General features: G+C 51.1%; 1 protein-coding gene across 6 annotated transcripts in view; it reads right to left on the bottom strand.

Moving 5' to 3' along the window:
• NTN1 (netrin 1) overlaps positions 1 to 24901 on the bottom strand; it is a 245339-nt gene extending 220438 nt beyond the window's left edge. For 2 of the 6 annotated variants that reach the window (XM_077970352.1, XM_077970354.1), the window contains exons 1-2: positions 24830 to 24901; positions 4274 to 5354 (exon numbers count right to left, since the gene is read on the bottom strand). In XM_077970352.1, coding sequence (XP_077826478.1) covers positions 4274 to 5291 — 1018 coding nt within the window. In that variant the 5' untranslated portion in view covers positions 5292 to 5354; positions 24830 to 24901. Of the gene's footprint in view, positions 1 to 3538; positions 5355 to 5634; positions 5963 to 6077; positions 6359 to 24829 lie in introns of those variants that run through there. The other 4 variants (XM_077970356.1, XM_077970355.1, XM_077970353.1 and 1 more) reach the window with 4 other exon arrangements.
• Between the last annotated feature and the right edge of the window lie 1505 nt (positions 24902 to 26406).

Genomic DNA, 26406 nt, shown 5'->3' with positions numbered 1-26406 from the left:
ATGCAACACAACTAGGGAACCATGCCCAGTTCTAGCAAGAAGTAATAGGTGTGCCAGCTCTTCTCCTACACAGGGATGTATTGCTGCCATTCATTCATTCATCCATTCTTCCATCCACCCATCCATTCATTCTATGGCAAAGCAGCACAGTGGATGCAACAAAGCAAAGCACAAACGTCAGGCTGGAGTCCCAGCTCCACCATCCAGTAGCTCTGTGACTTTGGGTAAACCATCTAATGTCTCTAGGCCATGGTTTCCTCATCTCTAAAAGAAATACAATCACAGTCCCTATAATTAGTATAGTCACAGTGATTAAATGTCTAAATTAATGTGAGTGCTTGGCAAAGAATAAGTCCTCCAAGGTTAATCATAATGACAATAATCACAATAATTACTATAACTATTGAAAACGTTCACTCATCTATAGCTATGTGCCAGGCTCTGGACTAAGCAGCAAATAATTTTAGCCTTCTGATTTTTGCAAGAATCTTTAGTGGGGCATCGGATTTCTCACAGCAACACCTCCAATATAACCTCCCTCTCTTGCCAGGGATGAATGAGGGTGGACGGAAGCACCAGAGCTATTGACAGCATGAGGACATGCCCCCGATCCCCAACCCAAAGCTATGTTTAAACAATTACGAGCATTATGTTGCGGGTACCTACGACTATAAGAGGCCAACCCAGCACGGTGCTTGTCTTGCAGATACATCTTCCACGTGGGTTTTGGGTTACAGCTGGGCAATGCAACGCCACAGAGTGAGTTGCAAAACAAGTTTTCATAAGCTCAAGCCAGGCACAGGCTCATGCTGACAACTCCACAGTAAGATTAAACAGCATGCTTCGTCAGGCACTAAATGCTAACACAGCTCCGACGTCAGGGGGACAATGATTGAAACTGATGTCAATAATTTATGAAACACAATATGGTCTTCAGATGCTCTTTTGAAAAAAGGGAAGGGCAGGGAGGGGGGAAAGGGGCCTAGCAACCCAGGTGGTTTAAAACTGTTCATGCATTTTGCCTTGAATGTACACACACCCCCACCATGCATGGGTACTTCTTTACACAATGAATGTGAATGCACATGTGTATAAAAGCATGTGAACACTGCCGATACATATGGGCGGAAGACAGTATTTAGTTATTCCACTGAGAGCTGTCAAGGCTGTAACGTTATACATAGTCTTGTCTTCCATATTGTTTTGAGGGTTGTTTCTTCCCCCCCTCCGGAAGAAATCCAAAATTGCATTTAAAATATAACTGGGCTTTACGAAAGTTCACATTTTATTCCATAGGGAGCTTGACTTTGAAACAACACCAAAAAGAAAACTGGACCAAAGAAAACATACAGACATGTGCATTTCTTAGTCATCTATAAGGACCATGGCCCTAGGTTGAAGGACTGTTCAGTCAAATGATAATATTGGTAACTTGGTAAATGTTAGGGGGTTTTTGTTGTGGGGGGTGGGAGGGTGCAGGGTTAACCTAGGGAAGGTTACCATTTCAATTTATTATAAATCATGTATCATTATTTTATAAAAGCAAAGACCGAATAGCACAGTAATAGGCCCACTGTTATTAAGACTGATTACAGGAATTTAAAAATATATACTTCTTGACTTTGACGTAGTTGTAAATACTCTGGGTAGCTTGGCTTTGTATGTCAACAGTGTGAAATTCACAAGAAGAGATTATGTTGGGAGGAAAATCTGAGCCTCTGATAGTCCAAAGTTACTTTTGAAGGATTTATTAATGCTTTTTCCTAGCACCGTGCCCTTTAGTATCTCAGAACACCTGTCAAATACTAATTCATTCGCATATCTCCACTACAGGGCCTTTTCATAAAATGCTCGACCTTTCATTGTAAATCACCCCTAAATTGTCCTTGCTGTCTTTCTCTTTTACAGAATGATGGAAAAATCACTAAGACTTCAATTAAGACTTTATGGGAACTTCAATCTGATGTTCCCAGCTACATCTACAAGGTATCAGAACATCTATTCAAAAAGGAAACTATAAATAACTTTAACATAGTTCAATTGGCTTTGCTTTTATGAGATGACTGAATAATTGGCAAGATTTAAAGATACTTTAACTGCTGGGACTTAAAATAACTTCAGTAAAACCCAGAAAAATATTGTTAGCCAATCATTTGTCATGTAGATTATGTACTTATTAAGCCTAATTAAACTTTTTGAACAAAAACGGTTACTAATTACATTAGTTAATATGTTGATTGCTCAATTTAGCCAATAAAAAGAAAAAAGGTCAATCCAATTTGTGTGCATAGTTAGTGTTTTGGTCAAGAGACAAAATCCTAAACTGTAGAGATTATTTCAAGGGCATGACCATCATGATAACAAACGCAGGTTACGTGTCCACATCCAAAGTGACAGCAAGACCTGGGGGTGGATGGTGAATCTGAACAATACCAACGCTAAGACAGATCTTCAAGCCAGTGAAATTTCACCACCGCATCAAGCTTATTCGCCTAAATGTATTCACTTGCATTTGTCCAATTAGACCCTGCTGGTGACAAGACAAAGTTATCTTTCATATGCACATACAAACTAAAACTGATAGCAAAACCCTGGGAATCCCTTTAAATGTCAATAAAGGGCTTTTACGCACAAAGGGAAGAAAAGAAAAGAGGAAGGAGGGGGAAAAGAAGAGATGGGAAAAACCAACATTTCTGAGGGAATTGAGCAGATCAAAGGAATTTTATTCTAGAAGACCACTAAGTCAGAGTGTAACTACTTTCCTCTCTCTCTCTCTCTCTCTCTGCGAAATCTTGAAAAGTGTCTTCAGACTAGTTCTGATCCTTAAAAGAAAGAGGACACACAACAGAGCAGGACACGAGTGTAAAAATGGAGGCCTCCCGTGCAACAGGAGGCGGGAGGCCCAGCGTCTTCAGACCAGGACGTCTGACTGGGCCTCTGCGGCCACCCGGCCCTCCAAGACATGTTTTCCATTCCCTTGCTCAAAACTCTGCATCCACAGTCATGAGGCACAAACTATTCGACAACAACATGACACAATTAATCAGAACCAGATCTCAAAACGTGTGTTTGTGGGGACCAGCAAACTTTGTAATGTGCCTCAGAGGGCAAAGCAATGGAAGAGCCTCACACTGGCTGTTTGAGATGGGGAGAGGGAGAGGAAAAATCTGTACGTTCATAAAGGATGCACACCCAATGGGACATTTACAGACTAAATAATTTTCACTGAAATAAATGTGGGATTTGGAGCTTTGCTTCCCATACTGAAAAAAGTAAGGCGTAGTCTTGCTATCTCCCCTCACCCTTTTTCTTTCCTTTTTTTCTTTCTTCCTTTTTTTTTTTTTTTTTTTTTTTTTTTTTTTTTTCTGGGGAGAAACTGATTCCTGAGAGCTTCTGCAGCAGCGAAGTTGTCCAATTCAGAAGCAGAACGTATCCTTCTTAAGCCTCATTTCTGACCCAGCCGTATTTACCCGGTTTTGTCAGATTTCTCTTTCAGGAAATGAAACCCTATTTAAACAGTGAGAAGCTGGACCCTTAGTTAATTCAAAACTGTTTAATTTCACCAAAGCCTGAAGCTAACAAAAAAAAAAACCTGGTATACTTTTTTAGACTAAAATTGAATTCATTCAAAATAATTACTGAACGCTCCTTGGTAATCGGTAGATAGTAATTAATTGAAATCACATCACTCTTCTTTTGCTAACACAAACACGCTGTTCAAGAGAGACAACAAAATAGTTTCAAACCATGAAGACAAATGGAGGGCAGGAATGATACTCGTCGGGCATCGAACTGACCCCAAACCGCAAATAGTTCTTTGCCATCTCCCAAGGGATTTGTAGATGTGGAGTTGGAACTTCCCGGGAACAGGGCCGGGGTCCCCAACGGCGAGCCCAGCTGCAGCCTTGGGAAAGGGGGGTGGGTGGAGGTGAATCACAGCGTCCAAACGAGGGGGAAGGCAATGAATGTTTGCGTTTGGATCCAGGGTCAGCGGAGACCTGTCTGCAAATGTTCTGCCAAACCCCCTCCCGGGAACATTTCTCCTGCTGCTTCTTGGCTTCGCAGAGAGCACTGGGCCCAAATTCAGGCGTCCACCACGAGGGCCACGCGAGGCGAGTGAACCTGCTTTCAGCCCTCCCGGGTCCCGGGCATCCGCGAACGCGCCTCCCCCAGTTCCCACGACCCGCGCTCCTAAGAACCCGCCGCTGCGAGGCCCAGCACCTCCTGCCCGCGCCCCCACCCGCCGCCGGCTCCGCCGCCGCACCCCACTCACCCACGCACTCGTTGGCTTCGCGGGCCGTGGCGCGCTGCCAGGGCCGGTCGTAGTGGAAGGGCTTACAGCGGTCGCATTCCGGGCCGGCCGTGTTGTGCCTGCAGTCGCACACCAGGCTGTCGTCGCGGTCGCGCACGCAGCGGGCCGCGTGGCCGTTGCACTTGCACCGGCCGCCCACCTGCAGGTCGGACACCGCGTAGAAGTACGAGTCGCGCGCCAGCTCCGAGTCGTCCTCGTTCTCATCGCCGAACGTGTGCAGGCGGCTGAAGGCCACGCGAATGTCGGTGGCCGTGACCCAGTCCTGCAGCACGGGCGAGTTGTCGAAGTCGTGCGCCGAGGGCCGCCCGTCCAGCGTGCTGAAGGCGATGAGGCCGCCCGAGAGCGGGCGCATGTCGGTGTGCGAGTCGGTGCACACGGCCTCCTGCTCATTCTGCTTGGTGATGGGCGCGCGGTGCGGCCGGTTGTACATCTTGCGGCACTGCGTGGAGTAGAACTGGAAGGGCACCCACGTGCGCCCGTAGTCCATGGACTTGTAGATGGCCATGGACTCGGGCCGCGGCGAGCAGAACTGCAGGCTCACGTAGGTCACTTCGAACTTCTTGCCGAGGGACAGTGTGAGCGTGACGTTGTGCGGGAACTGCAGGTAGTTCTCGGACTGCCAGCACGTCAGGTTGTGCGGGTTGTTGAGGTCGGTGAGGTAGGCGGGTGGGTGCGCCTTCTTGGGGTCGGACGCGTTGCAGAGGTGGCACGAGCGCAGCCGCTCCTCGCCGCGCTCGCTCACCACGCAGTAGCGCGCCGGGGGCCGGCCGCAGGTGCTGGACACGCGCACGTCCTTGCCGAAGGCCGCATTGACAAAGTCCGGGATGCAGCGGCGCGGGTGGCCGTTCTCGTCCGAGCAGGGGTCGGGCTGCGCCGCCTGGCCCGCGAACATGCTGAGCCCGGGCCCGCCGCGCACCGCGCCCACCAGGCACGACACCGCCGCCAGCGCCGCCAGCGCCTCCCACACTGCGCGCATCATGCTGCGTCCAGCTTGCCCCGGCCCTGCCGCGCCGAGGATCGGTCCGCCTGCCGCAGAAGGCGCCTGCGGAGAGAAGAGAGCTGCGCTCAGCCAGCCGGCCCCGCGCCCTCTAGTTCTCGGCGGGGTGGCGAGCGGGGATGCGGCCGAACGCCCGGCTTCCTGGGCACCCACCCCGCAGCCGACTGCCCGCCTCTCTCCCACAAAGTCCCGCGGGCGGCGAAGCCGGGGCCCTCCAAGCCCGCACCGCTCGCGCCCCTTCTTCCCCGCCCGGCGGGAGAACGCTCTGCTTCCCCGCCACCGCCGCCTCCACGCCGCCCGAGGGGCATGCCTGAGCCGATCTCACCGTCCGCAGCCAGCCCGCCTCGCACCCCAAGTTTCGGGCGCAGGAGAGCTGGGGGACCCCGACTCCGGACGGCCCGCGTCCCTTCCTCTCGCAGCCCGGGGTCCCTCTCAGATGCCCCCTGATCGCGTCCCCACTGGAAAGTCCGCGTTGGGGACTTTACCTCTGGAGGGGGCAAAAGAGAAAGAAAAGTTTGCCTGGCCCCGCCAGGGAGCCCGCGCGCCGGTCGCCGGAGAGCCTCTCGCTCGCTGCTAGCAGGCGCGTCCCGCCTCAGCGCGGGCTTGCCAGCTCCATGCCCGGCGCGGCCGCCGCTGCCCCAGCCCCGGCCCCGGCCCCGCCGCCGCCGCCGCCTCTCTCGCCCGAGTGACTACGCGGCCGCCCGGCTCCCGCCGCTCCCGCCGCGCTCGGAGTGCTGCCCTGCCCGCGCCCCGGGCGCACACACTCACGCTGGCCGGCGCGCACTCACACACACGCGCGCTCGCCCCCGAAGGCTCCGCCGCAGCCGCCGCCGCCGCCACTCGCGCTGGGAGTGAGGGGCGGAGGGGAGCGCGGGGGCGGGGGGCGGGGCCGCCGGGCGGGGCGCCGGCCAATAACGTCCGCGAGCTGCCGCCAGCTCCGAGCAAAGTTTTCACCCCGGGAAAGAAGAAAGTTAAAGAGAACCCGCCCGGGACGCCCAAGAGGGAGAGCACGGGCGGGTGGGAACCCGGGAGCCCGAGAAAGAACAGCAGAGACAAAGAGAAAGCGAGGAGAGAGCCCGGGGAAACCCCGGAGAGGGGGCTGGGCCGGGCCGGGCGCGCACCCCGTGGGGGAGGAGGGGCCGCCGAGGACTGTCAGCCTCGCCCCGGCCCCGCGCCGCCCGGAGAGCCCCGCGCCCGGGGGAGCGCGCGGGCGGGGGGAGGGGGCCACTCTCTCCCTCCGGGTCCCAGCCAAACACATCTGTGTTTGTTTTCTTTGCTGCGCGGAGGTCGGGCCTTCCTCTAACCCAGTCTGATGGCCCCGGTGGCACCGCGCACAGGGCCGTGCCCCTGTGGGCACACAGCCCGGGAGCGTGAGGAAGAGGAGGAGGATGTGACCTCTGCCTGCTCTCCATTCTTTCCCGAAGCCCCGGGGGTCCGGCAAGGAGGGGCTGCTCGCCCGCACTCCCACGGATGTCACCGTGCGTGAGCCTGTCTGTCGGGAACGCGGCTTCGTTCTGGCCAAGGGAGCTGTGGTGGGCCGGAGGCTGAAGGGGTAGGAAGCCGGCAGCACCTAGACGCTAGCCACAGCCCCTCCGAGACGGGCCTGCCTGGTCTCAGGCATGGGGACAGCCCAGCCCTCCCCAGATCCCCTGAGGCAGGCCTATTGGTACTTTCTCAACCGCATTTATAAGGGTGCAACGCCCTGTACTACTCATGGGACCTCCACAGCAGCTTTGCTGTTGTATTAACTCCATTTTGCAGATGAGGAAACCGAGTGTCTCGGGAGCTGAAGAAATTCGCACAAGATCAACCCTCAAGTAAACATCAAACCCAGGAAGAGAAGCCTGGGCTCCTTCCACTGTAGGGCATGTGTCAAATGGATAACCCTGCCGAATGATGGTGTCATGGGGCATCTGTGGGACCACCCAGCCCCTCCTTGCCTCATTCTCCGTCACCCCAACAAAAAGACTGAGGACAGTGACAGCATCCTTTGGCCATCTTGCAACAGCAGCCAGAGAGCTCTGGGAAAGGAATACACTGGGCCAAGAGTTTGGAACGGAATCTCTGCTCGTTTATTTGTTAGTTGTAGATGTGTGGTCCAGTAATAGACCCGGATGAAAAGCCCCAGGTCCTAGTTCTGACCCAAGGGCTGCCTTGCTGCTTTAGTGCCTCAGTTTGTCTTATTGGCATTTTCATAAGCCCTGAGAATCTAAGAGGGGGCCTCGGGGCTCATCTGGCCCAGCTCCTTCTCCTTGGAAGAAGGCCTTCCCCAGTCTCCCAGAGAGACGGCCACCCAAGCCAGCTCTTCCAGGGATGGGAGCTAACCACAGCCCAAGAAAATACATCCATTCCATTGCAGGATAGCCTGGATTCATCTTCTCACCACCCAGGGTAGCACTTTAGCTTTGCCTTCTTGTGCCATTTACCACACTCCAGACTGTTTATTTATGCCTTGCCTCACCTTGTGGCAGAAAGGATTTCAGGTAACTTACAAGGGTACATAAAATATGACAAAATAACAAAAGTGAGGTCAAGGGAAATAAATGAAATGGCTAACCATGGTGGCCTGTGAAATCGCAATGGTATACTGAAAGGCAGCGTAGCTCTTAGGAGGAAACGCTTTGGAGCCAGGGTACCTACGTTCAAATTCTGCCTCAGCTGTGTGACTATGGCAAGTCTATGCCTTGGTTTCCTCCGTCTGTACAAGGGAGATAATACAATCTACCTCACTGGGTTGTGAGCATCACGTGAGTTGACACATTAGAATATTATAGCTGATGAGATATAGACATACAGATTGCAGTTCTGTAACACATATAAATATGCCTTCTCATATATGCAAATGTAAATATGCATAAAGCCAGCCACATAGTACATGCATTTAGAAATGTTAGCTGCTAGTATGAGATCACTTGATACATACAGAAATTTTAAATCATTTAAAGAACACTTAATTACAGGGAAAGATGTTCATGACATAATATGAAAAAAGCAAATTAAAAACATATGCACAGTATAATCTCATTTTTATTTTTTAAAAAGTATGCATAAAAAGACAACACAGTTAATTGTGGTTATCTTGGGATAGTGAGATTACAGGTGATTTTTATTTACCTTTGCTGTATGTTCTCAATTTTGCACAGTAAAATATGAAGTAAGAGAACAAAGAAAAGCTAAGAAGGGAGACAGAGTCAGGATGAGAATGCAGGTCGAATGCACCCTGGAGTTCCAACCTCTACACCTCTTCTGGGTGGGCCACAAATTTGTCCTTAAGCTTTCCTGCAGCTAAAATGAGGAGACCATGTTCATTACACAATTCCCAGAGTCCATGAGATACAAGCAGACCTACTGCTCAAGGGAATTACAACTATTCTTGGTACTAAAATCAGATAGGAATTTCTCGTGGGGGCGTGGCCCAGAAAGGGAACACAGTGCCGGGTAATAAGCTTGGTGGGACAGTTTCTGTGATCCCCCTGAATGTAAGCTGATGGCATCGCACCAAAACCCAAGTCAGGAAAAGACATTCCAGCAAGGAGGAATGGAAAAGAAGCAAATTGGGGTGCTCAGTGCCACACACCTGACTGCGGTACATTTTGGAGCATCTACAAGACTGGATTGTGAGGTACCTTCCTCCTGAATGTTGTTTCTGTCCACAGAGCTTTTTTTTTTTCCTTTTTTTTTTTTTTTTTTGAGACAGAGTCTCGCTCTCTTGCCCAGACTGGAGTGCAGTGGCGCAATCTCAACCTCTGCCTCCCGGGTTCAAGCGATTCTCCTGCCTCAGTCTCCCAAGTAGCTGGGATTACAGGCACCTGCCACCACACCTGGCTAATTTGTTTGTATTTTTAGTAGAGACGGGGTTTCACCGTGTTGGCCAGACTGGTCTCAAACTACTGACCTTAAGTGATCTGCCGGCATAACTGCAACCTCCGCCTCCTGGGTTCAAGCAATTCTCCTGCCTCAGCCTCCCGAGTAGCTGGGATTACAGGTGCCCACCACCACACCTGGCTAATTTTTTTTGCATTTTTAGTAGAGACGGGGTTTCACCATGTTGGCCAGACAGGTCTCAAACTCCTGGCCTTGTGATCTGCCCACCTCGGCCTCCCAAAGTGCTAGGATTACAGGAGTGAGCCACTGCGCCTGGCCTATGTCTGCAGAGCTCTTGATGGCCTTTGCATGGCAGTGAGTTTGAAATGGCTCTCGGTGGACTGTGGCTTTTCTATGTTGCCAGCTGAGCTTAGGCCAGGGGTCTTCAGGAGAGGATAAGCAGGGTCACCTTCCAAATTTATTGTGGTCATTTAGGTCTATTCTTATCATCTTTAATAGTTCCTGGTGGGCAGAACTGTCTCACTCACCTTGTATCCAGGAGGTCTGGAACCTTCTGTAATACAGTGGAACTCCTCTACGTCCATTCAAAACCCCCTCTCTGTTAAGTCTGCAGGTGGCTCAAACGCTACCCTACACAGCAGCCCAGATCAAGGTTCTCTGCCTCTTCAGATTTTTGAAACCAGTCCTCTATCACCCCTCGGTTTTCTCTCTTCTGGGCAAAATGTTCCCAGTTATCTTAATGATTTCCCATGGGACATTGTTTTCTGACCACTCTACAGCCTCTCCCATCCCCTCTAATTCATCAGTGTCCTTTCCTAATGCAGCCTGTCTTTTGAGGGGACAAATGAAAAAAACAGATGTCCAAGTGTTGTGAGAGCTTCTCAAAGTGGCGGTGATAAATACACACCCGCGAAGGCATGTCAGGCTCTGAGCAGCGGGATCCACGGAGCAAACTGGAGTTCAAAACCCAACAGTGCAGATTTTGGGTGAGAAAGCAAATCCCCGGGGTGTTTCTTCAAGGAATGTGTTGAGAGGCGGAAACGCCCTTGCTGGCACACTGTCTTACCTGTGAAGCCAGACGGATCACCCTAGGAGGGGGAGAATGCGGCAGTTTCAAGAAAACTTTTAAGTAGCCAGAGTAGGAGGAGGAAAACCAGGAGACTCGGATGTTATAGAAACCAATGGGTAAGAGTGTTGCAAGGGAGGAGGTGGTGTTGAGCAGCGCTGAGTCACATGCCTTAAAGGTCAAGATAAGATCTGAAACAAGTCCTTTGGATCAAACTACAAGGAAGTCATTGGTGACCTTGACTAGCGGTTGCAGGGAGTGGTAGGGACAGAAGCCAGGCTGCCTGGGGTTGTGGAGTGAACAGGGAGGTGAGAAAGTGGAGATAGCAGGTGTAGACAACTTTCAAGAAAGTGTGAATATAAGTGGCAGGAAAGATATAGGGTCACAGCAGGAAGGTGACATAGGATTGAGGGAAGGTTGGGATTTTTTATTGTTGTTTGTGAGATAAGGCTATTTGACCATGCCTAAATGTTAATAGGAACTGGAGCCAGCAGGAGGAGAGAGGTGGAAGGCAGATAAAACTATGCTTGTAAAACTGGTGGTCAGGTGGTCTCCAAGTATCTCTTGTTTCAATGAAATAGGAAGTGACACCATCTGCTGAGGATGGGTGGGGGAGCTGGGAGCACTGGAGGTTTGAGGTCATTACAGAGAAGAGGATAATGCTTGCCGGGCAGAGTCAAAGGATCTATTGAAGTTTGTGACTATCTATGAGAAAGAATGGCAGCCAGCAAGGCCATGGGACACACATACCCCAGCAGCGCCCAGCAGACTTTGGATAGACCTAGAGAAAGAGACAGTTGGATTAATCTCAAGTTGAGAGTGTTTTCCAGGAGGTGGGACAGAAGGAAAGGGGAGTGGGTGGCTGATGTGATGGGCCAGGGCGACAATGCCAAAGAGAGAAGGAAAACAGGACAGGATGGAAGAGGAAACAGAGAGGCCAGGGGCTAGAACTTGCTGTTCAATATGGCAGCCAGTTGCCACATGTAGCTACTTCAATTTCAACTTGAATTAATTAAAAATGAGTAACGTGGAGAGCTTACTTTCCTAGTTGCCCCTAATTTGGACAGCACTAATAAAGAAAAATTCCCTCATCACACGAAATTCTGTTGGATAGCTAAAGGATTCAGGAAGAGAGAAGACATGAGGTGGGGAATAACTCGGGAGGTTGTGGTCCAAAACTGGAGCATTCCAGAGGTGGAACAGCTCTGGGGGATGACAAGGCCTTCTGAGGACAATAAGAGGGGGGCTTCTGCTGTGAGGCAGAGTGAAGGGTGATTAGAGATGAGAAGGCCACAGTGCTGGACGGGCTGTCCACCTGGGCTCTAAAGACCTTTGGAACCAGTATCAGAGTTTGGGGCAGAGACGAAGACTGACCAGTGCTGGTGTCTTCAAAGAATGAAAAGAGTGAATTTGGCTGGGAGGTCATTCTAAGGATGAGATGTGGAAGGTAAGACAGCCGTGTGGTTCTGGCCTTAAAGGAACAGGAGTTTTGTGGGGGTTTTTGTTTTGGCTTTTTTTTTTGAGACAGAATTTCGCTCTTGTCGACCAGGCTGAGGTGCAATGACACTATCTCAGCCCACTGCAACCTCCCCCTCCTGGGTTCAAGCAATTCTCCTGCCTCAGCCTCCCAAGTAGCTGGGATTACAGGCGCCCACCACCACACCTGGGTTTTTTTTGTTTTTGGTTTTGGTTTTTTGGTTTTTTTTTTGTATTTTTAGTAGGTTTTCACTGTGTTGGCCAGGCTGGTCTCAAACTCCTGACCTCAGGTGATTCGCCCACCTTGGCCTCCCAAAGTGCTGGGATTACAGGCGTGAGCCACCACGCCTGGCCGGGAGTTTTGTTTTGTTGTTGTTTTAATGAAGAGGGAAGGAGCATTGGGAATGGAGGAGGACAACAGCGCCCCACTCCTGAGTGTTAGGGATGTGTGGTTTGGAAGAAGGACAGCACCACTGAAGAGGACTGCAGTGCAACTGGGGTGAGCATGAGGGTGGGAGGAGCAATCAGTGAGGAGGGCAAGGATACAGGGGAGGGTACACTCCAAGGACGGGGGCACCAGATGGCACAGGCTAATGCTTGTGAGGCAGGAGGACAGGAAGAGAGCAAGGGATTAGGAGAAAAGGGGTGGCCAGGGGTGCCTTTGTCTTGGGTGTGACCAAGGGTTTTTCTTTTAATTTTTTTATTGTATTTATTATTATTATTATTTTGAGACAGAGTCTTGCTCTGTTGCCCAGGCTAGAGTGCAGTGGCACGATCTTGGCTCACTGCAACCTCCACCTCCTGGGTTCAAGCAATTCTCCTGCCTCAGCCTCCCAAGTAGCTGGGATTACAGGTGCGCACCACCACGCCCGGCTAATTTTTGCATTTTTAGTAGAGATGGAGTTTCGCCATATTGGCCAGGCTGATCTTGAACTCCTGACTGACCTCAAGTGATCTACTTGCCTCAGCCTCCCAAAGCGCTAAGATTACAGGCGTGAGCCACCGTGCCTGGCTGGGTTTTCCTTTTTAAATCAAGCGTTATGTGTAACGTTTACTGTGTGCCAAGCATCTAGTAAGCACTTTGGTTTTCCTTAGCTCACAATCTTCATAAACACCTTGTAAGATAGGTATATTATTGTGTGCATTTTACTGGAGGAGGAAACTGAGACACAGAAGTAATTTGCTGAACATCACATCAGTGGTAGGTAGAGAAGCAGGGTGTGAACTAAAATAATCTAGGTCCAGAGTTTGGAGTTCTTAGTCAGAACCTGTGGGTGAGATGGGCTTAACTGAATCCCAATCATCCGTGAGAGGAAGGATGGGCTTCTAGTCTACCAAGATCATGAGCTGTGTGGCCTGGATGGACTGTGCTTCTTAACACCTCTGGTCCATTTAAGAGGACAGATCCTAGATGACTCAGTTCCCAGTACTCCCAATACAGCCTGGGAATTGCAGTAGGCAGAGGTGACCGGGAGCATTTGCCCTCTCCAGGAGGGTGAGCAGTGGCCTGGGTTCATAGTGTTTCCTTCCCAAATTGAAAGAATTTGACCTAGACAGGCCTTGGTTCCAGCGCACCACTTCCTAATGGCGTGACTTTGGGCAAGTTTTTTTGCCTTTCTGAGCATCCATTTTTTCATGGCGAAACTGGGGTCACTGCATTCACCTTTATAGGCTTGGTTGGCGATTTTAAAAGTTGGAAAGGAAAGACCCTGGTAGACAGTAGATAGATGTTCAAGGTATAACAGGTTTTGGGGTTTTTTTTGTTTTTGTTTTTGTTCATATTTATAATTCTGAGGTCTGCCTACCAGATCTCTTACCCTAGAAGAACGAGGGACATTTTTTCATTTCAAGACGTCTAGAGCCCAGCTCACCTGATAGGCCGCACTGGTGGATTACTCAAGGAATCCCAGGTCCCTGGACAGGAATTCAGGAGATGTGACTGTCCTGGAAAAGGTTTTAGAACATGGGGAGCAGGTCAGCCTAGTGGGAAGGGTTCCTGGAGATATCCATTTCCCCAATATTGTTTATCTGTATCTTCAGCTCAAGCCTCCCCCTTTGCAGGTGTTTTGGCTAAGAACTCAGGAGCTGGGCATAGAAGCCCATACAAACCCCAAATCCTACAAATCCTTTAATCTACCAGGGCTCTTTGAAGGGGTGAAAATGCCTGTGGATGGGGGAACCAGCAGATGTAATTTATTTTCATTTGCAAAAAGCTTTTGACAAGGTCCCACCCCAAATGCTATTAAGGAAAATGGGTCACTGTGGGAGGAGGCTTTGTCATGGATGGAAGACTGGCCTTGAGGAAGGAACAAAGGGTGAAATAAAAGGATGTTGCTCCGGGTGGAGAAAATAGTGGGGGCCTCTGAGCCAGAGTTGGGGCTCAGCTCGTTTACCGTTTACACCGACTCTGAAGGAGGGAATCCCCTTGGTGAAACCCCAAGGTTTAGAGATGACACTGCACTGGTGGCAAGAGCAAGAGGATGAACTGGAGAATCTCAAGACCTTGTGTGAATGGGCCAGGGAACAGGTTAGCAAGTGACGGATCTGGGGAGACATCATTTAAAATACTCTTAGAGAATGAAAGGTTATCAGTGAAGGTGATAGAAAAATATATTACTGTCTGGGCGTGGTGGCTCACACCTGTAATCCCAGCACTTTGGGAGGCCGAGGCGGACAGATCACCTGAGGTCGGGAGTTGAAGACCAGCCTGACCAACATGGAGAAACCCTATCTCTACTAAAAATACAAAATTAGCTGGGCGAGGGCTGGGCGCGGTGGCTCACACCTGTAATCCCAGCACTTTGGGAGGCCAAGGTGGGCGGATCATGAGGTCAGGAGATTGAGACCATCCTGGTGAACACTGTGAAACCCCATCTCTACTAAAAATACAAAAAAATTAGCCGGGCATGGTGGCGGGCACCTGTGGTCCCAGCTACTTGGGAGGCTGAGGCAGGAGAATGGCGTGAACCCAGGAGGCGGAGCTTGCAGTGAGCCGAGATGGCGCCACTGCACTCCAGTCTGGGCGACAGTGAGACTTTGTTTCAAAAAAAAAAAGAAAGAAAGAAAGAAAAATTAGCCGGGCGTGGTGGCACATGCCTGTAATCCTAGCTACTTGGGAGGCTGAGGCAGGAGAATCGCTTGAACCCGGGAGGCGGAGGTTGCAGTGAGCCGAGATTGTGCCATTGCACTCCAGCCTGGGTAACAAGAGCGAAACTCCATCTCAAAAAAAAAAAAAAAAAAAAAGAAACAAAAAAGAGTGTTTCTCTGTAGAGGTGGTATTGGCATTTGGGGTAGGAAGACACTTCCCTGGGCAGAACAGTCTTGGCTACCATGGGACATTTAGCATTCCTGACCCTGTCCACTAAATGCCAGCAGGTTCCACCTGCCCCCGACACACACCACACACATCATACACCAGTCATTGTGACAACCGAAAAATGGCTCCGTGAATGTATACATTCCCCTTTAAAGAGCCATCCCACCCCCATTCTGATTTACTTGAAATTTAGCCCAATATGCTACTAAGAAAAGTAAAAGAAAATAAAAAGCAAACTACATTCTCAGGAAGAGAATGGGAAATAAAACAGGATGCATTTAGGATCTTCTGAGAAGTTCTAGTTATCACATCTCAAAATCCTCGTGGTGGCTGAGCTGACTCAGAAAATAGCCACTCCACTGTGGTGTGTCAGGAGCACAAACAAAGCAGGGAAGGGAACAGGATGTGCCAGGAGGGTAGGTGGATTTTAAGCAGGTACTTAGGCGGGGGGCTCCCTAAGAAGGATCCGGTAGAGCAGAATGAGTGAAGTGAAGAAGGGAGCTCTGGGGACAGATGTCATTTGGGGGAAGGGTATTTTCGTGTGCAAAAGTCCCAAGACAGAGCTTGTTTTGTTTTGTTTTTGTTTTGTTTTGAGATGAAGTCTTACTCTGTCACCCAGAATGCAGTGCAGTGGCGCGATCTCGGCTCACTGCAACCTCTGCCTCCTGGGTTCAAATGATTCTCCTGCCTCAGCCTCCCGAGTAGCTGGGACTACAGGCATCCGCCACCACACCCAGCTAATTTTTGTATTTTTAGTAGAGCTGGGGTTTCACCATATTGGCCAGGCTGGTCTCGAACTCCTGACCTCAGGTGATCCACCCGCCTCCGCCTCCCAAAGTGCTGGGATTGCAGGCATGAGCCACCACGCCTGGCCCAGAGCTTGTTTAAGGAATTAGATGGGGAGTGGTAGGGGTGAGCTCAGAGGGGAGGGTGAGAGCTAGGCCAAGCAGTGCCTTGCAGACTTTGATGGGGAATTTGAGCTCATCAAGATCCATCCTGGATACCTTTAAGGCCCAGATTCCTTCTTTTCCACATACCTGTGATCTTCATAGCGTCTGAGGGATGAACTATTCTTTTCCCTCGGAATCCCCAGCGTTTAACAGACTGCATGGCACAAAATAGGAGCTCACTACAAATTAATGGGCTAAAGACCACAGAATTACAGACAATTAAAGTGGTGATCAGTTCTGTGCGGTAGGCTAACAAATGCCCCTCAGGGCTGGGCACAGTGGCTCACACCTGTAATTCCAGCGCTTTGGGGGGCTGAGGTAAGTGGATCACAAGGTCAAGGGATCGAGACCATCCTGGCCAACATGGTGAAACCCTGTCTCTACCAAAAATACAAACATTAGCTGGGCGTGGTGGCATGCACCTGTAGTCCCAGCTACTCAGGAGGCTGAGGCAGGATAATTGCTTGAACCCGGGAGGTAGAGGTTTCAGTGAACTAAGATTGCACCACTGCACTCCAGCCTGGCAACACAGTGAGGCTCTGTCTCAAAAAAAAAATACCCCCCAAAAGATATCCACATCCTTAATCCCTGGAACCAGTGAATGTTACCTTATATGGGTGTAAAAGGCTTAGCTGATGTGATTAAGGGTCTTGAGATGGAGAAATTGTTATGGCATATTGGGATGGACTCTAAATGCGATCATAGGTGTCCTTACAAGAGACAGGCAGAGGGAAATCTGACAAGACAGGAGAGGATAAACCTGTATGAGACAGAGGCAGAGATTGCAGCCATGCAGCCACAAGCCAAGGGATACCAGCAAGCCATGAGAAGCTGAAGGGCAAGGAAAGGATCCTCCCCTACAGCAGGGGTCCCCAAACCCCGGACCAGGAACCAGCACCAGTCTGTGGCCTGTTAGGAACCAGGCCACACAGCAGGACGTGAGCAGCTTGAGCAAGGGCAAGCGAGCTAAGCTTCATCTGTATTTACAACCACTCCCCATCACTCGCATTACCACCTGAGTTCCCCCTCCTCTCAGATCTGCAGCTGTGTTAGATTCCCATAGAAGCACGAACGCTGTTGAGAACTGCACATGAGAGAGATCTAGGTTGCACATTCCTTGTGAGGCCCTAAGGCTTGATGATCTGTCACTGTCTCCCATCACCCCCAGACAGGACCGTCTAGTTGCAGGAAAGCAAGCTGCAGCCTCGCACTGATGCTACATGATGGTGAGTTGTATAATTAGTTCATTATACATTACCATGTAATGATAATAGAAATAAAATGCACAATAAATGTAATGCGCTTGAATCATCCCAAAGCTATCCCCTACCCCCAGGCCCATGGAAAAACTGTCTTCCACAAAACTGATCGTTGGTCCTAAAAAGGTTGGGGACCGCTGCCCTACAGCCCTTAATTGCAACCCATTGATACCAATTTCAGACTTCTGGCCTCCAGAACTGTGAGAGAATAAATTTCTGTTGTTTTAAGCAACCATTTGTGGGAATTTGTTACAGCAGCCACAGGAAACTAATATCCCAGCAAATCTCAGAAATGCCAGAATTAAGAGTCTTCTTCAAATCTTAAAAGACATGCTTGGGGCAAATGAAAGGAACAAAATGAGAGACCACTAACACTCTGGTCTTAAAACATTCATGAAGTCTTCCTTTGGGTTTTCTTCTTACGGGAAGTGACCACATCTCACTGCTCCTTCCCTCCCCACAACACTGAGTTCAGAGCAGTCAACAGAAGCTTGCCAAGTGCTTGCTGTTTGTATTAAGGTATTGTAAACCTCTTTTCTAGAGGCCAGGGTTGCAGCACCCTTTACAACCCAGATCACAGTCCAGAAGTAAGTGAATAGCCTCCTAGGCATTTGAGAGAACAGCAGCCAAGACATAGGGGACTTCAGTCTGCAGTGACCCCAGGAGTTCTTCATTTACAAGTCTTTGTAACCTTAGGTCAGACATCTTTTGTTCTTCCAGGGGACTGGAGAGCCACAGTTTAAGATCCCTGGGGACACGGTGACTGCTGAACATGGATGCACTGAGAAATGACAGCTGACAGTAGAATCTATCCCAGCCACCACTCAGGGAGGCAAGACTGGTCCTGCAACCCCCCAAAATTCCCAAGGGCATTGCTGTATGAGCGCCCAGCAGAGTTAGAGAAGGACAGAAGCGGCACTTAGAGAGTACCTCGTCCAAAGTTCCCCAGATTACGAGTGAGGAAACTGACGTCAGGGAGGTTGAGCAAATTGCCCAGGAGCTGATGTTTCCAGAGATGGCTGTGAGTCATCAAAATGGGTTGTGGGCCACTCATTCAGCCACACCTAGGGAACACCTGCTGTATTCAATTCCGCTAACTTAGGCGGGGGAAAAATGTCATGATTTTGATGGAAAAATGTTTTTCATGAAATATGATTCCATAAAAAGTTTCTATGCTTCAAGGAGTAAGCTACTGTTAACTGCAAAAACCAATTATGTAGAACAGCCTATTTTCCCCAAACGTCAGTAAAATGAAGTATTGCTGGTTTATACATCACACAGAAAGAAAATTTAGAGGATTTAACTCCAAGGATGAAAACAGAAATGGATCACTGATTCCAAACAGAATGGGTAAGTTTATGGATTATTCAACCAAAATAAGATGTCAAAGGAAACTAAGATTTCGGGGGGGCCGGGGGGGGAAGGAAGGAATGTTTCCCTCACACGTAGATGCTGACGTCAGACAGGAGCACACCATGCCAGCCCCCAGAATAATGCCAGAAACTACGCAGAAGGTGGGATGGACATGACCTCGTCCAGGGAGCCACTTCCTAGCCTCTGGCCAAGCACCTGCTTTATGGGGTCTCCCAGGGAGCCCTGGTTTCCAGCTTTGCTTGCAGGGAGCTCCATGGGTGGTCAGCAGGGTGATGCAGGCCCAAGAGGACTGTTTGGATTGTACTCTAGTCATACATAGTCCCCTCCCTTAACATCTCTGTGATGCTGGGCAAATCATTTCACCTCTGTAAGTATCAACTTCCCCTTCTGAAAAATGTGGATAATAATCTTCCTTCCTTTTTCTCCCACCCTCTCTTCCTTCCATGGATATCAGGAGTATTGAGTAAAAAATCATATTCAGAAGACTCTGAAGTGTCTAAAGCCCTAAACAGCTTTCATAAAGTTGCATAGACTGCTGGGCACGGTGGCTCACACCTGTAATCCCAGCACTTTGGGAGGCCAAGGTGGGCTGATCATTTGAGGTCAGGAGTTTGAGACCAGCCTGGCCAACATGGTGAAACCCTGTCTCCACTGAAAATACAAAAAAAAATCAGCTGAGCATGGTGGTACATGCCTGTAATCCCAGCTACCGGGGGAGGCTGAGGCAGGAGAATTACTTGAACCCAGGAGGTGGAGGTTGCAGTGAGCCGAAATCACACCACTGCACTCCAGCCTGGGCAACAGAGTGAGACTCTGTCTTAAAAATAAATTAATTAATTAAAGTTAAAAGTTGCATAGAACCAGCTAATCCAGTGATACTACCATCACCAAGGTTACCACAGGGCAAACAGAGATCGTGTACAAGACAGTGATGATTGGCACCACAGAGACACTGGGCTTTAGTGTTAATGAGCATCAATAATGTATTGAGCATCAATAATGTAATGTAAGCCATCAATAATAAGACAATGAGAATGAATTGTAAAGATCAATACAAAGTATCCACTTCAGCTCAGGGTCAGGTAGGTCACTCAAGAACAGAGTCTAACTCAAGTGTATTGGCTCACACCTGTCATTCCAGCACTTTGGGAAGCTGAGGTGGGAGGACACTTGAGGCCAGGAGTTTGAGACCAGCCTAGGCAACACAGCAAAACCCTATATCTACAAAAATAATAATAGTAATAATAGATTATTTGCCAGGCATTGTGGCTTGCACCTGTGGTCCCCGCTACTTGGAAGGTTGAGGTGGGAGGATTGCTTGAGGCCAGGAGTTGGAGGTTACAATGAGGTATGATCACGCCACTGCACTCCGGCCTGGGTGACACAAAGAGACCCCATCTCTGTAACAGGAAGAGAAAAAGAAGAAAGAAAGAAAGAAAGAAAGAAAGAAAGAAAGAAAGAAAGAAAGAAAGAAAGAAAGAAAGAAAGAAAGAAAGAAAGAAAGGCAGGGAGGGAGGGAGGGAGGGGAGAGAGAGAGAGAGAGAAAGAAACAAGGAAGGAAGGGAAACAAGGAAGGAAGGAAGGAGAGAGAGAAAGAAAGAAAGAAAGAGAGAAAGGAAGGAAGAGAGAGAAAGAAAAAGAAAGAAAGAGGAAGGAAGGAGAAAGAGAGAAAGAAAGAAAGAAAGAAGGAAGGAAGGAAAGAGAGAAAAAGGAAGAAAGAGAGAAAAAGGAAGGAAGGAGAGAGAAAGAGAGAAAGTAAGAAAGGAAGGAGAAAGAAAGAGAGAGAGAGAAAAAAAGGAAGGAAAGAAGGAAAGAGAGAGAAAGGAAGGAAGAAAGAAAAAGCAAGAAAGAAAAAGGAAAGAAGGAGAGACAAAGAAAGAGAAAGGAAGGAAGGAGAAAGAGGAAGAGAGAAAGAAAGAAAGAAAGAAAGAAAGAAAGAAAGAAAGAAAGAAAGAGAAAGAAAGAAGGGAAAGAGAATGGAGTCTCGTAATCACAATCGTACTCGTAATTACAACCATGGCGGCTGACACTTCTTGAGCACTTACTGTCAGGCGCTGTGGAGGAAGCTGGTATGCTGGGTCTTGGCCAGAGGGCTTGGTGAGGCGATGATGGTGTGGAGAAGCTGGAAGTGAAATTGTGAATAACCTCTCTTCTTAGGGGAGACAGGGAAGGAGAGGATAACCCAGAACTATAGGCCCCAAGAGTGGGTGCTACTGACGTATCTTTCTTGTTCCCTACTGTAACCCTGAGTATCCAGCACAGAACTTGACACATTGTGATCACTCAAAAATATTTGCTAAAGGAACCAGAAGGGCCCTGTCAGGGCATCCATATGCAAGGAACGTGGATTTCTCATTGTCCAGGGCCATATCTGGGCGTAGCATTAGTTGGGTTAATTTGGTTCTGCATCCATGAACCTTCATTTCCCATTAATTCTTCTCCCACATAAAGAAGATTCACGTCGCACATCATGTTGGCCTGGCCCTAGAACGCGGATGATGTCCTTGCCATCATCAAAATCTCACAATCTGCCGGGCGCGGTGGCTCAAGCCTGTAATCCCAGCACTTTGGGAGGCCGAGACGGGCGGATCACGAGGTCAGGAGATGGAGACCATCCTGGCTAACACGGTGAAACCCCGTGTCTACTAAAAAATACAAAAAACTAGCCGGGCGAGGTGGCGGGCGTCTGTGTTCCCAGCTACTCGGGAGGCTGAGGCAGGAGAATGGCGTGAACCTGGGAGGCAGAGCTTGCAGTGAGCTGAGATCCGGCCACTGCACTCCAGCCCGGGTGACAGAGCCAGACTCCTTCTCAAAAACAAACAAACAAACAAACAAACAAACAAAACCAAAATCTCACAATCTGTGATATGCACAAACACACCTCACATCTCCTGGCTCCAGACTGGGAGTCCAGCCTTTTCAACAGAGCCAAGGCCCCTCCATACACTGGGTGTCCTCACTCAGCATCCACAGGGCTCGGGAGACCGCTGCCTCCTGCCTGGGCCCCCTCAGCGAAGATCTGATTTTCTCATCATCTGGATAGTCTCAGCGACTCGCAGCAAAGGGATGAACCAAGCTGACCTTTCTGGAGGTTTGTTTAAAGCAGAACAATGTTTGTCTTGTCCAAACACTATGAATTACTCCAGAGAAGCCTGCCCAGTTTTACAATCCGCAGCTACAAACGGCTTACATAAATAGGGACTTGTCCCCCCACTGCCCACCACCCCCGTGCCTGATGGCTTCTCCTCCCCCTACCCACTTTCTTCTACTTTTCCAGGCCTTCTCTTTGCCCCTCCACCCCCGACTTCACACCTCCAAACCCCAGCACGCTGAAGGGGCAGATGCTGGCGTTCTGGGCCACAGCTCGCACCTGCGTTATTGCTGGCATGGGTTCCCCTATGGCCGGCTGCTCTGTCCCTGGCGTGGGCGGGTTTGCCTTGCCAAGGGGGGCCTCTGGGCACATTTGTACTGTCTGTGTGGGGCCTGCAGTGTGCAGTGTTAGGTCCAGCTGTGAAAGCACATTGGTAAGAGAAGGCCCCTAGGTTTGGGGGCTCAACATCCAGGCAACCTGCGGTGCACTCGGGCCTCTCCTCACCTGGCTGGGTGCACAGTTCACGCCCTGCCACTCCCTCATTGGCTGCACATTCTGGAGGATACTGAAGCATCTCCTAGAAATAAACCTCACCCACTATGGCCTCCAGTCTGGGAGGACGCAGAAAAGACTGTTCTGCCAATCACATGTGAAGCACATAGAACAAGCAAAGCCCATGGCCCTGGGAGAGAAGGGGCTGCTATGTCAAGAGCCCGATGTGGGCGGCATTCCCCTAAATATGGTTCTTATACCACCTGCAACAACATGCTTCAGGATGCTTGTTTAAAATGCAGCCTTCTGGGTCCCTCCCCAAACCTAGGGAAGCTGTAGGGCAGGGGTGGGGAGGAAGAGGTGTGTGTGTGTGTGTTGTGGGGGCGGGGGTGGGAAGTCTGATGCCCAGAGTCCGAGATTCACTGTCTGCCATGAAATCCGTTCTGGCCCAAGCCCTCTAATTAGCTGGGTGACAACTGCAAGTCCCTGTAGGCCTCAGTGTCACTACCTGTATAATGGCTCTAGAACCTTTGAAAGGATGCTTCCAACTCTTAGAAAGCATGATTTCAAGGAGAGCTGGATGTCAGAACCCCAAAGCCACAAGGGGTGGGTGGAGGCAGCCTGAGAGAAAATCTGGGAGTCGCTAAAGCTCGCAGGAGAGTTGTTGGTGAAGACGTGGAGACATGCGGGGGAGGTGTAGCAAGGTTGCTGGTCAGCGGTGGGAGCGGTGCCTGGGATCCTTCTACTGAGAACCCGCACTTGGGGCCACATGTGATCTCATTTTATCCTTGTTGTGCAAATGAGGAAACAGACTCCGGAGGGGAGGAGTGACTTCCACTCAGAAGTTGATGAGTAGTGCGGCGATTCCATCTCCCCTACACGCCTGGGACACGCATCTGGCCATTTCAGAAACTCCCCTTCGTCCCAGCTCTGTCGGGTGCCAGTTCCGCCTCTTAATCCAGCTAAGATTTCGCCCCAGAGCCACAGCTCTTTCTCTTCCCCCAGCGGCAGGATTCCACCGGGTGAAAGGGCCACGGGCCAAGTCTGCCAGGTGAGGTGGATACACGCTGAGCCCCGACGACGGGAAAATCCAGCGCCCGGAGCTTCACCTGCCTAGAGCCGAGCCAGTCCTACCCACTGGAGGCGCCACAGCCTGGCTGGAGGCGCTGGCGCAGCGCGGTCCTCCGGATTAGGGTTGCAGCGGGAGCGCACGATCCCGCTGCACCAGTGGGCTGGGGGTGCCGCAACAGGAAGGCCCCAGCATTCAAACTCCGTAGGCCGTTTGTCCCCAACACTCAGCGCGTCACCGGATCCAGATGGGATCAAAGGATAAAGCCTCCATCACCGGCTCAGCAATTGTCCCCAGGCGGACCCGAGGGTCCGGACAGGGGTGGCGAGCAGGAGGCCAGGGAAGACACCGTGTCACCTTCCAGAACCCGAGGGTGAAGGGGCTGATAGCACAAGGAACCCGAATAAAAAGTCTGTGCAGGTCGACCCTGTTTCTACTATCTATGCTTGTGCAATGAACTCCATTCACAATTTGGGAGCCCCAGAAGCTTGCTGTGTCGCCTCGGGCACGCTCCGGATGGTCTGGGCCGCGGGCCCTCCTCTTTGGCGAACCTCGGGGGTTTTGGACGGATGCTCCCGAGCCCCAGCTCCACCGTCCGCGCCTTGAGCAGTCGCCTGCGCCTCCTTCTAGATGCGCGTTTGATTTTCTAATCAATCTCTTTGTCCCCTGCGGCCTTCACCCGAGTCACCAGTTTCCCGATTTCCCTCGGCCCCCGCCTGGTCCTGCTCTCGCCCGACTTTCCCGTCGAAGGCACTCGAGTGAGTGATTCCCGGGAGCCGAGGCCGAGGCCGGCGAGTCCGCGGCGCGGGCCGGGGCTGTATGGAAATGGCCAGAGGAGCCGGCGGGCGCGGCGGCGATTTATTCTGGGAGTGACAGCCCCTTTGAGCGCTCGGCGAATGGCATTTTCTGTCTGTGAAAGCCTTTCTTCCCACCTCTGTTCAGATTAGCCCGGGGGATGAATGCGCCCATTATCCAGCCCGCTGACCATTCTGAAACGCCAAATTAATTACTAAGCACTGAATCAGGCGCCGGGGCCGGGGCACTGGGAGGTGTGAAAATAGCGAGCGGCTGGAGATGGGGAAAGCGAGGGGTGCAGCGCCGAGGGGGCCGGGCGGGGTGGCCCGGGGCGCGGGCGCGGCGGGGCCGGGGCGGGCTTGGCCGGCCGCCGAGCGCGACCTGCCGGCGTGACCGTGCGCGACCGCGGGGCGAGCGGGCTACAAAGGACCCGAGCGGGCAGGAAGGCGCGGAGCCGGGGTCGCGGCCCGGAGCAGGCAGGGGCAGGCAGGGGCTCGCCGGGACCGCGGCCAGAGCGCGCCAAGTGCGCAGGACGCGGGGCTGGGGCTCGGGCGTGCGCCCCTCGCCGCGCACCAGTGCCTACTCTTCCACGCACCGCCTGGGATGGCCGCCCCCAGACGGCCCGGGCCCGCGGCCACCCCCACCATCCCCGCGCAGGCTCTACGCCGCTCCAGCTGCCCTCCGAGGCCTTCAAGAAAACTTGGGCGCCGCCCTCCGACCGCAGCCCCAGCCGGAGCTTCCCGAGCGCGGGGCAGCAGCGGGCCACCCCCACCCGGCCGCGACTCGGGATCCGCGGGTGGCACTTACCTCCCCGAGGCGCCGGCGGCAGCGGGAGGCGAGCTCTCGGCGGCTCCCGCTCGAGTGCGCGGGGCACGGAGGAGCGCGCGCCTTTAAGACTCTTCCCCGAGACTCCGCCAGGTGGTGTCACGCCGGCCCGGCCCTCGCGGCTCCTCGCCCCGCGGCCACCCGGCTCCCCTGCCCATCGCGAGCAGAACCCCAGCCTCCCGCTCGCACCCTGCGCCCCGCCGCGCGGGCTCCAGCGGAGTTGGGCCAAGATAGGATGCGTGTAACTTGGGACACACAGCTGTCCAAGAGAAAGCCACCCAACCTACACACTCTAGCTTTGGGTTTTTTTGTTTGTTTGTTTTTGACTGAGTGCTGGGGGTAAAAATGGGGAGGAGAGAGCTGAAAAATCTGACCCAAGGACATGCGATCATGTCCCCACTGCCATCACCAGCGACAAACCTCAATTCCATGCTAACTGGTCCTTTTGCCCTTCATGCAAGATGGTCCGCTGACACGCCTCCCCCAATTACCATTAAAATGACTGAAGAGATAAAATAGAGGGAGAACTGTCGCCACTTAACACTAGGGGAATGCGTCATTCACACTCCTGAAACTTAGAAAAGTTTAAGAGGACCCGAGGGATGGCTGAAGGAACTCCACATTCATCAGGCGAGAAGCAGGAGCCGGCCTGGGAAGCTCCAGCACGACCCTCCCCGGGCGCGCCTCCTCCAAGCTCTGGGTACGTGTGACAGTCCACCCGCGAGGCCGGCGCCTGGGGAGCTCTGCCGAGCTCAAGGCTGCTGGAGGACACAGGTTTGCCGGCATAAGCTAGGATCCTAGCTTCAGGCCATTATTAAAATTTTACATCATATGATTTCTCTTTGAAGAATCATTTTTTGACATTGGTATTGTGATTTCAAACTGCATTAATAATTAACTCAGTTTTTCTCTTTTTTTTGGTGGTGGTGTGTGTGTGTTTGGGAGCGGGGCGGGGGCGCAGGGTCCTACTCTGTCATCCAGGCTGGAGTGCAGTACAGTGGCGGGATCACGGCTCGCGGCAGCCTTGACCTCCCAGGCTCAAGAGATCCACCCAACTCAGCCTCCCGAGTAGCTGAAACCACAGGTGCATGCCACCACGCCCGTCTAACTTTTAAAACATTTTTTATTTTGCAGAGACAAGGTCTCACTGAGTTGCCCAAGCTGGTTTGAAACTTCTGACCTCAAGTGATCCTTCCATCTTGGCCTCCCAAAGTGTTGGGAATACAGGTGTAAGCCACTGCACCCAGCCTTCTAACTCAATTTTTCTGCCTACATTGTTTATTGTCATCTCATTTACATAAATGACTTCCTCATTCCCGAGTTCCTTATTTTGATTAATTTCTCACACCACTGAAATGCTACTTTGAGTAACCCTTGGGGGAAGGGTGGATGGATGGTGGATTTTTTGAGTCTTTGCATGTCTCAGAATGTCTGTTACTTTATAAACAGACACTAGTTAGATATAAGAGTCTAGGGTCATAATCCTTTATTTACACTTCAATTCTCTAAACTAAGCATGTAGCTAGCATTGAACAGGGAAGCAAATGTAAAGCACTTAC

The sequence above is a fragment of the Macaca mulatta genome, chromosome 16, assembly GCF_049350105.2.
Source record: "Macaca mulatta isolate MMU2019108-1 chromosome 16, T2T-MMU8v2.0, whole genome shotgun sequence".
In the NCBI taxonomy this organism is placed as follows: Eukaryota; Metazoa; Chordata; class Mammalia; order Primates; family Cercopithecidae; genus Macaca; species Macaca mulatta.
The sequence above is the reverse complement of the archived record's forward strand: the minus strand, read 5'-3'. Positions and strand labels throughout refer to the sequence as shown.